The sequence below is a fragment of the Anguilla rostrata genome, chromosome 7, assembly GCF_018555375.3.
Source record: "Anguilla rostrata isolate EN2019 chromosome 7, ASM1855537v3, whole genome shotgun sequence".
Lineage (NCBI taxonomy): Eukaryota > Metazoa > Chordata > Actinopteri > Anguilliformes > Anguillidae > Anguilla > Anguilla rostrata.
Window position 1 is genome coordinate 41,766,800 of NC_057939.1, and position 12,922 is coordinate 41,779,721.

Sequence of the window (12,922 nt, forward strand, 5' to 3'; positions counted from 1 at the left end):
AGAAATTTTGCTGTACAAATATTTCTTTAATCATCACCGGTATTTGATAAAATAATCATTTGCAAAATATGTGCTCCGTGTAGTTTGCCGAGGTACGTCGTATGAATTTTCTTATCACGCGTATATTATTTCTTGTTTGCTAGCTTGCCCGCGTGTGCTACAGTGTGTGACCTCCTGTTCTGTGTGCAGTACAGTAGCTTGTTTATAGAATGTCTAGAGCACGCCCCCTTGGGCTTCCTGTAATGTATGCATAGGCTGTCCAAAGAACCCGCCCCTTTCCTCAAATCCCTCATTTACACAAAGGCTGTTTGCGCACGCTGATTGTAGTTTGTAACAGTTTGAGCTAATGTGGTCTTGAGGATTAGAGGGGTTTCGCCGCCCAAGATGAATTACCGAGTGTGTGGGTGTGTGTGCGTGCGTACGTTTCTGTCCGGGTGTGCGAGCGTACGTGCGTTTGTTTGGATTGCGTGCATGTGTTTTTGCGTGTACGTGGTATGTGGTGTGTGTAGATGTCTTGAGTGCACATAGTTTTTCATGGATGTGTTTGTATGTGTATTAGTGCACATGTACGAGATATGTTCGTGCAAGTGTGTGTGTGTGTGTGTGATGTGTGTGTACGTGCTTGCAGTGTACGTATGAGAGCACTTGCATCCCTATGTTCATGCGTACTTACTATCTGTGTGTTTGTATGTCTAAGTGAACATATCAGTGCATGTACGTGATGTGTGTACGCGGGCAAGTACACTCGTGTGCGTGTACGGCTGATCCCGGCCCAGACTCCGCCCCTCCGACCCCTCCCTCCCACGCCTCGCTGCTCCCGATTGGCTCGCGGCATTACCCGCCGAAACGAGCCCGTGTCTCGCTCCGCCATCTCCCGCGCACTTAATATGTATTAGTTAGCCCCACGCACCTTTGAGCATAAAAATATACGGGGCATTTAGATGAGCTCTTTACACCTCCGCGGGCGGCATGAATTTTCAGCAGGGCGGGACCCTCAGACCCAGCCTCCGATAAGGGGCTCGTTTGTAGGGGCCCGCCGGATTTTTAATTTGGCAGCAGCGGGTTGGTTACCTGCCGCGCCGCGCCCCCGTCTTCCTGGGCCGCTTCCTCTGTAGGTCTACGGGGGGCTGGCGGCGAGTCCTAAAATAGTGTAGCAGTCACGCCACACGCCTGCCGTCGGTGGGGTTTCGTGGAAATATCACGACGCAGGCCTTCGCAGACGTGACTTTTTGGAAGCATTCATAAGCATTCATAAGCGTTCGTAAGCAATGGCCAAACCATGGCAAGGAACAGCATGTCGCATGATAAATAAATAAATTAAAAGGATCTGCTCCGTATCGCTATGATAGTTTTCATAAAACATGTCATTCACTCAAGGACGCATTGCACTGTAGTTGTCTTGCACTGCATAAGGCCTTCACAGACATGACTTTAGGAAACATTCATAAGCATTCGTAAGCAACAGCCAAACCACGGCAAGAGACAGCATGTCGCATGATCAATAAATAAATAGATAAATGAAAACAATCTGCTCCATATCACTATAATAGCCTTCATAAAACATGTCATTCACTTAAGGACGCATTGCACTGTAGTTGTCTTGCGCTGCATAAGGCCTTCACAGACATGACTTTAGGAAACATTCATAAGCATTCGTAAGCAACAGCCAAACCACGGCAAGGAACGGCATGTCATACGATAAATAAATAAATAAAAAGGGTCTGCTCCATATCGCAATAATAGCCTTCATGAAACATGTCATTCGCTTAAGGACGCATTGCACTGTAGTTATCTCATGCTAGTGACGGCGTCACAAACGTCGGGGTGAGCGTAGTGTGACCGGCTCCATCGCCACACACCGCGCGGGTCGTAGTCGCCCCTCACGCATGGGTCCGCGGGCAGGCAGAGCTCCCCCTGGTGGCGAAATCTTATTCCAGTTCTGTTTCTCATTAATAGTAATATTTTCTTGGGGTTGTGCTTTAATAAAGAACAGCCTTAATCAGGAGCCGGAGCCTGTTGTGGCCCAGTGGAGTAGATAATCTGCGACGCCGATACAGGCCGCCCGAGTTGTGTTTGATACTCCCCCCCACCCCACCCCCGCCCCCGCCTCCGCCTCCCCGCCCGCCACACCGAGAGAACCGGCTCACCGCGGTATCAGTGCCCTGCCAGAGTCACCAGCCTCACTCCGGTATCGCTCCGCTAATGCATGTGATCCCGCAGAAATGTCACGAGTGCAGCCTGGCCTGACAGACCTGTGTGCGCATGTGCACGCGCCGCTCCACACACACTCACACTCGACACACACACGACGTGTACACACATACTCACACATATACACACACACACACACCTCACGATCACAGCACACACACACCAGCCCCCCCCCCCCCGTCACACACACACAGACACACACACGCTCAAAAATCACACACACACACACACACACACACGCACGCTCACACACACACACGCTCGCTCACACACACAGACACACACACACACACACTCACACACACACACACACCTCACACACACACAACCACACTCACACACAGCAACGCCATCTCACACACACACGACACAACACCAAAACCACAACCACACTCACACACACAACACACACACACACACACAACACATACAGCACACACACACGCTCACACACACACACCACACACAGCCCACACACACACACGCTCTCACAGACACACACACACAGACACACACACGTGCTCACACACACACACAGACACACACACACGCACTCACACACACACACACTCTCACACACACACAGACACACACACGCACTCACACACACACACACACACACACACACACACAGTCACACATATACACGTGCACACACGCTCTCACACACACACACAGCACACACACACACTTACACACACTCACACATATACACGCACACACACACACACACACATACGCACACACACACCCAGCACACACACACGCACACACACACCTCACACGCTCACACAGACACACGCGCACACACACACACACACTTCACACACTACCATATCAGCCACACACACACACGCTCAGGCACACACACACACACACACACATTCACATGCATACACAACCACATACGTTGTACAAGACTGCATGCGCACTTTGAGCAACACATTCACACTCTGATAAACACACATACTGTGCACAAACTCATGCACAAACACACATACACACACACACATTTGCATGTTCTGCACAAGAGTGCACATGCAGGAAACATATACACATGCAGGAGCGCACACATACACACACTGACTCACTCATACAAGAGTGTTCCTGTACATTGAGGAACATGCATACGCATACACAAAGCGACGTGCACATACATTAATGCACAGTGTGTATTATGTAGTCGCTAATCTTATTTATATTAATAGGCTGGCCGTGTCATAGAAAACAAATGATAATGTAGTTACAGGATTGTTGAACGAACAGAATTTGTCCCTGTTTTAAAAATCACTTTTATAATTAGCGTCTGTCAAAAAATTGCAGGTTAAAAATCAAATATGGGGTATAGCTTTAGTGATTTCTAAAACAAAGAAAAATCTTGAAGTTTTTTGTTGTTTTGTCGAGTGCACTGCTACCAAGCAATGCAATTCAATGCAAATAGCTGTGTGACTCTATGACAGCATGTTGTCTGTTGGACAGGTGCAGCCCCGTCCTGAAGACTGTTGTTCGCGATGAGCACGCACTGCACTTGCTGTCGAGAGTGACGCCTGGCTGACAGCTCTGCCGACGCTCGGAAGTAGAGCGATTTTTTTCTCTTTGTCGTCGGCAGATTGACTGCCGCGAGCTTATCGCGATCCGGGCGCGGGTCGTGCGCTCACTGACACCTCCAACCTTTCGGAGGGGAGATGCGATACCGCCACACCGCTTTATGCCGAACAATCGGCAGATGTTCCGGATTGATCCGTCGCCCGCTCTCCTCCTGTTATCGCCGGCGTGCGGTTCGTGCGATTAGCTGTCTTAGCGGAACATTCCGTCTGGTTTCTTTACGAGGAGAGCGCGTGCGGTATGTCAGAAGTGGCCCGTTGCGGTCCTGTCACCCCGCAGCACCCTCCTGCTCGATCGCTGGGGAAGAGGATGGCTGCCTATGGTTAGTACATGGATGCACAGTACAATGTGCTGTATTTCAACTCTAACGGAGTGTATGAGTACATACTCTGCAAGTACACTGCAAGAGTTGATTTAACGCTGAACATTTTACTGTGTAAGAGACATCTGACATACCCAAACAGTCCAGGCACCATCTCAACCTGTAGTTTTCAAACTCGAGCCCTGGGGTACCACTGTTCATGCTGGTTTTTGTTCCAACCACAATTACAATACAAGAAGCTGTCCAATTCTCTTAAGATGGTGCTTCTCATGGTTTGGATTACATGTATTTACCCTTTTAAGCCACATTATGTCAAAAATAACTATGCATACTATGAAGAATGAAAGTTCCATATTCTTTTATATTTTACTTATTGTGATACATTGCGAATAATTGCATTAAAAGAGGGAAAAAAAATTACTGATGAAATGAAAGACTTAGTTGAATCAATAGGCTCCTAACTGGTGAAAATGTGGACATCTGGCCACTAAAACTAACCATTTGGTAGATAATGAAGAAAGACTAACCAAATGATAACGAGCCAAGCCTGCATTGTGTGACTACATTTAAGGAATTAATTATGAAATAACTTAAATACATGTGTTCAGCAATCCACCGTTATGCAGTGTGCCAGCAGGATATTGCTTTACTCTGATCTGTCCGTATATGAGAAAACAAGCGGTGGATTGGTATTTGCTTTCATTCCTTTCTTTTCTTTTTGCATTTGTTTCCTTGTTTCAAGTCGACTCCACACTTTTCCGCAACATCATTTTTTTTTAAAACTGATGAACATCTCATAATTAGTCCTTAATTAGTTATGTGTCTGTGCTGATTGCCAAACAATTGCTGCATGCCTACAGGGACTCCTGGAGGACAACTGCTGAAATTCAGGTTGACAGCTTAGATCAGTGGTTGGCAAGGAAAGCCGTATCTGTTTCTCGATTTTATGCCAACTTCTGGTCTTAATAATTTAATTAGCTCTAACATTTATGCCATCTGACATTTTTTGCTACATTTCTAGGTAAGTGCTTGAATGACAGCCAAAGACTGTTATTGTGTCTCTATATAACAGTTTTTAAAACCAGCCCTCCTCCCAAATAATTGTCCAATCCTGGCCTAGATGGCCACATACTCAAGTACATTAAATGCCAAATCAGCTGTAAAACCAAGAATGTTGGGCCCTGCACACACCAAACACCAAGAAACACCAGGCTCAGATGCAAGGTTCAGATTCCCCAGATGTTAATAGCAGAAGTCAATCCCCAATGTCCACTCACAGATGTTTTCCCAACAGATGTTAACTGGCTAAAATGGGAGTTTATTGCTGCTTCTAACAACAGAGGTGATATTTTCCATGTCACAAAATTATAACTGAAGGTGACCTTAACACATATAGTATAATGCAAATGAAAATATATTTTTTGTGTAATCCATTTGAAAAATAGCGTTTGCAATTTGCAACTAAGTTTTGAGTGTATTTTAGTTTAATATATGATACATTGTGTCGTAATTTGTGTTTATTCATTTATTCAATTCTTATTATTTGACTTTCCCAACAATGCTCATCTCGACATCTGTACCCTTACTGTTTCCTGTCATTATTGAAGTGTCAAAAAATCAAAAAGTCACATGGATTTAAATACCTTTTCCCCAGGTGTGTACTGAAGTAAAAATTGAAATTTCACAATGATATTTTCATTGTATTTGACTGACATTGACCCTTCAGTGCTAAACTTGAACCCCCCTTTCCCCCCCCTTGGCCTTCCCTTAATTATTTTCACGAATTCCAGAGACGCGGCGTTGGCGTGAGGAACGCGCGGTCGGTGTGTCCCCTCCCACTGCTGGGGGGCTGCCTGAGAGAGCCCCGTGTCTAAGCCTTGTAGTCCTTTCAGATTCAAGAGATGCAAATACAACGGCGGCGACGGAGGTGACGCCTTTTAGCCGGGGTTAAATGCAGTCTGGTTAATTGATAGCACAAACGCACACGCACACACACACACACACACACACACAGTGATATTACGGGGGCGATGGAGAAGGGGAGGGGCGGGGTTAGGCTGAATCACGGCACACTGCGATAAAGAGAAGCTCAAGGTCAGAGAGAGAGAGGGAGAGGGAGAGGAGAGAGAGCCAGCCCTACTGGCCAATTTGCATCCGAGATGAGCCGGGGGGGGGGGCGTCGGGGCGGGGGGGGGGGGGTTTGGGGGGGGGCAGGGCGAGGGCGCTGATCTCCTGCCCTTTGTGATGGAGATTCCGGCCCGGCGGAAAAGAGGCGGGGGTTGCGTGGGGGGAGGGGGGGGTGGCCCGCGATAATGATGAACTGTCTTAATGCCATTCATCCATTCGGCCGCCGACTACTCATGCAGAAAAAAGGAGGCTATGTAAAAACGACGTTAGGAGAAAATAATTTGTAATCGTTGCATCGGGGGGCCGCGCTTGGAGGGGACATTAAGAGCAAATCCGTGCTCTTTTTTTTTGGGGTAGGCTTATGCTCTTTATCGGCCGATATTTACCCAACTTGCTGGAGCGTGAAAAGCTTTCAGCGCCCAGGACAGATGGGGGGGCGGTCCTTTTTTTCCTAGGTAATGCTATCTCCCGGGTTATTACTCCTATATATTGATAGCCCGGGTAATCGCAGGCAGATATCGTCCCGCTTAAAAAAAAATAAAAAAAAAATACTGATTATTTGAATGTTTGTGAGGGGGAGGGGGGGGGAGAAAGAGAGAGCGAGAGTGAGAGAGGGAGAGAGAGAGAGAGAGAAAGAGAGAGGGAGAGAGAGAGAGAGGGAGAGAGAGTGGAGAGGGAGAGAGAGAGGGAGAGAGGGAGTGTGTGTGAGGGGAGAGAGGAGAGGAGAGAGAGATAGGGGTGTGTGAGAGAGAGAGGGAAGTGTGTGTGTGAGGAGAGAGAGAGATGTGAGAGAGAGAGTAGGTGGTGTGTGTGAGAGAGAGGGAATGTGTGTGTGAGCGGGAGAGAGAGAGAGAGAGAGGTAGGGAGATAGAGGGAGTGTGTGAGAGAGAGAGGGGGGAGTGTGTGTGTGTGTGAGAGAGAGAGAGAGAGGGGGAACACAGAGGATTCGGGAGGCGGCTGTTTCATGAATAGTTTATTCCATTCACGGCCCCGTGTCCAGAACTGCAGAGAAATATCGCCGCATTAAAAGCCCCGAGTGGATTGATAATAGACCTTTTTATATTTAATAAAAAATGACGCTTTTACATCTCGCCGCTCCGGAAGGACGGCCGGCGGGAAGGAGGGGGGCGTGGCGTACGCGCGGCGCATGAATAAGGGCCGCCGGGCTGGCTAATGCCGTCTCCCGGACGAGGGGCCGCGCAGCAATAGCGAGCGCAATAGCGAACGCAATAGCGAAGATAGCGGGAACGCGCTGTTTGCGCAGCGACCAGTAGGGGAGGCAGAGAGCGATCTGAGTGCCTTGTACACGCGTGTGCTAGTGTGCACATACGTGCTTTATGAATCGTCACAGTATATTCGCAATTTCAAGTGACTGGTATAGCGCCACCAAGTGGTCGATCGTACTAAAATCACTCATTCGCGTGATATGGACACCAGTATGACCAAAAAGTATCTGGACACCCCTTGGTCTGGGGCTGTTTTTCCTGGATTGGGCTAGGCCCCTTTGTTCCAATGAAGGCAAATCTTAATGCTACAGCATACATTTAGACATATTTTAGACTATGCTGTGTTTCCCCAACAGTTTGGGGAAGGCTCTTTCCTGTTTCTGCATGACATTGCCCCCGAGGACACTGCAAGGTCCGTATAGAAATGGTTTTGATGAGAACAATGTGGAAGAACTTGTCTAGCCTGTACGGAGCCCTGATCTCAACCCCGTCCAACACCTTTGGGATCAATTGGAAAGCCAACTTCAAGCCGGGCCTAATCGCCCAATCAGTGCCCAACCTCACTAATGCTCTTCTGGATGGATGGAAACAAATCCCTGCAGCAAGGCAACAACATCTAGCATAAAGCCTTCCTAGAATAGTTGAGGTTGTTATATTGGCAAATGGTAAGCCAACTCCATATTAATGCCCATCATTTTGGATGATGTAGTGTATATGGCCACTTTTGGCCATGTAGTGGATATGGACTACCCCAGTTTGCAGTTTTTCCGGAACTGGAAAAAATTGTAGGAGAGTTATAAAATCATACAAAAAAGGGTTGCTATAGTGAATAATTCAATACAGAAGAAAAAAATGAAAGTGAAAAGGTGAAACAGAAATAGATAAACTGAACAATTGAACAGTCCTTAATCCCAAACTATATTTACATCATACAAACAAAGGTTGTATGACTTGTTTTGTTGATGTCCTTATCTAGGGAAACTAGGCTGTGCCAAATTGTATATGATTTTACCCAGTTTTCTAAAGTGAAGTCGCTGAGGGGCCAGTGCTTTCATTTCAGCTTCACAGTAAACAAGCTTGTCTTTCAGACCCAGACAGGAACTCTGGTGAAGCCCGACCGCATGGATGCCCACAGGAACTCAGCATACTGCTACAACTGTGCCAGAAGAGGACATTTTGGCTTTGTGAGTGGGCAGTGGAATGGTATCAAAGGCCATGGGGGTTTTATACATGAGCTCTGAGGCCGGATGGGAGTTTTGCTATAGATTATCTATATACTGACCAGATGGTCACATCTGTGTTCTCAACATCAAAGGGTAACACATTGGATTCTATATTAAGGCTGCAGTAATTAACATGAATTAATGTATTTGCATAACGTTGACAATGGTAACATATGTATATCTACTATTTCATTAAAAAACAGCTTAACTAGCCTCTGACCCCTCAAACATTACTAAAGGAAGAAAATAACATGACCAACTTATTTATAATGTATTCATCATTGGCAAAACACTAAAGATACTCCAAAAAAGTAATGTGAGTTATTATATTCAGTATTAGAACTTGGTTGCTGTTTATTACTGTCAATATTTCTTTGTAAATACTAGTTTTAGTTATTTCATTATTTTTATGAATTTTTCATGTTCCACTGTATATAATTTATCATTTTCTGCATAGTAATGATAAGTTATGAATATTCATGGGGGGCGTGGTTGTAGACAGAACATCCCCAGTTTGTGCAGCACCACAGACAGCAGCTGGAGCTTCCTAGACAGGTAGTAGAGAGGACAGCAGGAGGACCAGAGCCGTCCATCTTTTTTTGTGTGTAAAACGTCCGTGGTGCTGCTGACCAGAGGCCGGAGCTTTATTTCTCGCAGGCGTGCAGCCAGAGAAGGATGTCCAGCGGAATCTACCCCAACGTCCCGTACGTCTCCCGCTACGACTCGACACAAGATGTCTGCCAGAGGGACAGCCGGGTGCAGAAGAAAGCGAAAGGTGCCTCTCTTAGGAACCATGCAAACAGTGCAAGGGTCACAGTCTGCTGAACATATTCAGCTGTATTCACCACAATGGCAAAGCCTCCATTTTGGGTGCCTTGATTCCTTGAACGAAACACAAATCGCTTGAAAGAAGGTCTGTCTACCAATAGAAATAACTGGCTGAAATAATGTAGTCATTATGGTACTTATTCCTTGTGGATGGAAAGAATAATAACTACACTGAGTGACAGTGAATGCTTTATCAGTTGCGTTGGTGTTTTCCAGAGTTGCAGGACGCTGGCCTCCTGGTACTCCCCCCTGATCCACAAGGGGGCGACAGAGAAGAATCGCCAACTGGGAAGAGGAAAAAGCACAAAGGAGGAGGGGGAAAGGAGGCTAAAGGGGCAACTCCCGGTGCCAGGAAGGGGGAGAGGCAGCCCGGCAGAGGGAAGACGTGGCCGGAGAAGAGGAAGGAGCGCCGACAGATCAAGAAGCTTCGGAGAGAAGCGATGGCCCAGCGAGCGGGAGCGACTGGGCCAGCTCTGCTGGAGGAGGAGGAGGAGGAGGAGGAGCGACTCTTTCTCAGAGGCCCTGAAAGAATACCATCAGGGACAGCCACACCCCCTGTCAAAGGCAAGGCCAGCCCGGGTCTGTTTGGCTCAGGGAAATGTGGCGATTGGAAGAACAGGAAGTGTAGAGACAGGAAGTGCAGGGACAGGAAGTGCAGAGAAAGGAAAAGCGCCAAGGGCAGGAAGCAAGGGGCCCTGAAGCATGAGGATGTCTACCCGTCAGATGAGAACTTTCTTTCTGTCAAGCGCAAAGCACGTCATCGCAAACGGTAGTCGTTGGTTACAAGTCTGTGAACGTGTCCGTGTGCACGCTCAATAATAGGCAGCTATGAGCAGTTTTGGGGCTATTAATTTTTAGCTATTTTTTAAATGGTAATGGTAAATGGACTGCATTTATATAGCGCTTTTATCCAAAGCGCTTTACAATTGATGCCTCTCATTCTCCAGAGCAGTTAGGGGTTAGGTGTCTTGCTGAAGGACACTTCGACACACCCAGGGCGGGGTTTGAACCGGCAACCCTCCAACTGCCAGACAATCGGTCTTACCTCCTGAGCTATGTTGTTTATACATGCCTTTTTTTTTTCCTGCTCTTCAGTCCTTGACCCAGTTACAGCGCCCTCTACAGTGCTGAATGCCACATGGCTCCTGCCTTCTTGACTGCAGTGCTTCACCTGTGCTATTTCATGAGGATTTCACATAATGATGAGACTCAGCTATTACCAATTTATACATAACTTATATATTTATATACAATATGTTTTGTAACTCAATTATGTAGAACAGTTGGAGTTCTTACAATGCAATAAACTAAAAGTCCATATTTAAAGATCCTGTGCTATCACTTTATTCTTACATGTGAAGTTTTCAATAAGCCACAAAATGTAGATGTATGTATTTTTTTCTAAATTTATGAACAGAAAAAGAACTCATTTCTAACTTGAATATCTTCTAGCTGACAGCTTTATTTCACAATTACATTTTGGGCTTTTCCAAAGACAACTGGACGTTGGTGTGTCCGGTCTGTATGGATATGCACTTCAAGATTACATTTGATTAGCACGCCCACTGATAGCACACACACAGCTGTTCGGATAAAATGCAAATACCAGTTTAATTAAGCAATAAATATAGTGTTCAACTGATTAAGACCTAATGTCATGGTTTTGGCTGATACCACCATTTATTTTCCTAGCTGCGCCTTTTCTTCAGTTATTACGGCTATTGGTTTTTTTTGCGCCTTTTCTTCAGTTATTACGTCCATTGAGTTGATTAAATTATACACGTGCAAATTTCTTTTTACAGTTTGCACCTGTTGGCGTTCTATTTAAACCCTGAGCAAGCCGATAAGCTTTGTTTCAGTGTCACGTATGTTGCACGAGAGCCGGTATTCTGTCAAGCGAGGTAAAGGTAAAGGTAAAGGTAAAGGTAAAGGTAAAGGTAAAGGTAAAGGTAAAGGTAAAGGTAAAGGTAAAGGTAAAGGTAAAGGTAAAGGTAAAGGTAAAGGTAAAGGTAAAGGTAAAGGTAAAGGTAAAGGTAAAGGTAAAGGTAAAGGGTTGCGATATTGGATTGTTGTGGCTATAAAATTAGCACAACAGTCTTTAGCTTTTTAGATTGTTGGCAACAAGTTAGTGCCACAATCTAAGCTCAGTATTCTTTCTTTAGGGTTTTACTTTTTCAGCCTCGGTTCGAGGTCTGTTTTCTTTGAGTTGCCCCGTTTTCTGCTCCGGCAGTTGTTTTATTTTCATACTCCTTAAGCTTTAGTTCTTTTTTTTTTTTTTTACCCAGTACGTGGGTTGTGTAGAGCTTTTCTTTGGGATACTCTCCCTAAGGAGTATTTTCCTTTCTCTTGTCTCTTGAGACTTTGTGGCTATTTTACCTCTGGTTAATAGCTTAAAGAACCCCCTGTTCAGTCGCGGTTGGTCTCCCAAAACTCCAACTCCCTCACACCTAATCCTCGTGGCGTGGGCAGTATAAGAACTTTGCTACTTTCAGGATGAAAAATAAAAATTTACGCCATTTGATCATTTTTAAAGTTATCTTACACTGTTTGCATGGGTGCTTCTGCAGATTATACATAGGTGCCATGAATAACATGCGGTAAGCATAGGAAGTCTCAATAAAATGCTAGTATCGTGCGTGACATTGTAATTCTATTTTTAAATGTTCGGTCACCCTCAGTGTTACGCTAGTTCCAGTTTTAACAGGAAAAACCCAGCTGTGCTCTGTACGGAACTGACTTCGCGCGTGTTTGGACATGCTGCATTTGACCGTCCCCGTCCCTCTCCAGCGAAATTACGCAATTTTGTCGACCGGCCAGTTCCAATTCTGTCAGCAGTTATCATTTTACTGTGGCAGTAATTTGCCAATAGCGATCCTGCTGGGTAACACGGGGGTGTCCTAAAGGACCATTTGACACGTAATCGATAGAAGATGAGCTCCACTCCATGCGCTTTGGCTCCAGCGGAACAGTGCGGCTAATGGTAGCTTGCCATCTTGCTCGTTAGCGGAATATGCACACTGGATGTGCCACGGGCTAAGCACTCAACCGTCATGAAACCTCTTCCTAAAGCCAGAGTATCACTCCTAATGGCAAAATATCTCCAGCTTCTGAGTTCTAGCAATGAACCGCATGGATTAAGCCTGAAACAGAAAACTGAATAAGTGAATTACCTACTGGTTAATTGAATTCAAACTGAACAAAACATCTATTGTGGACTGGAAATAAAAATCATGCTGAGCTGTGTAACAAAGTTTAAACTTCTTCAGCCTAACAGAATGAAATTTTGACTGTAACAAAGTTGAATGTTGCTGTAACTACTAAACTCCAGGTCCTCCAGGCCATAGTGCCTGCAGGTGTTTGCTCCAACCATACATGACACT

The 12,922-nt window shown here is 45.8% G+C and overlaps 1 protein-coding gene across 2 annotated transcripts in view; it reads left to right on the plus strand.

Annotated features, from left to right (window-relative positions):
• Positions 1–10,868, plus strand: part of LOC135259709 (zinc finger CCHC domain-containing protein 7-like) — a 91,733-nt gene extending 80,865 nt beyond the window's left edge. For both annotated transcript variants that reach the window (XM_064344349.1, XM_064344351.1), the window contains exons 7-9: positions 8,580–8,675; positions 9,372–9,489; positions 9,759–10,868. In XM_064344349.1, the coding sequence (XP_064200419.1) occupies positions 8,580–8,675; positions 9,372–9,489; positions 9,759–10,315 (771 nt within the window). In that variant the 3' untranslated portion in view covers positions 10,316–10,868. The remainder of the gene's footprint in view (positions 1–8,579; positions 8,676–9,371; positions 9,490–9,758) is intronic.
• The last annotated feature ends 2,054 nt before the right edge of the window (positions 10,869–12,922 follow it).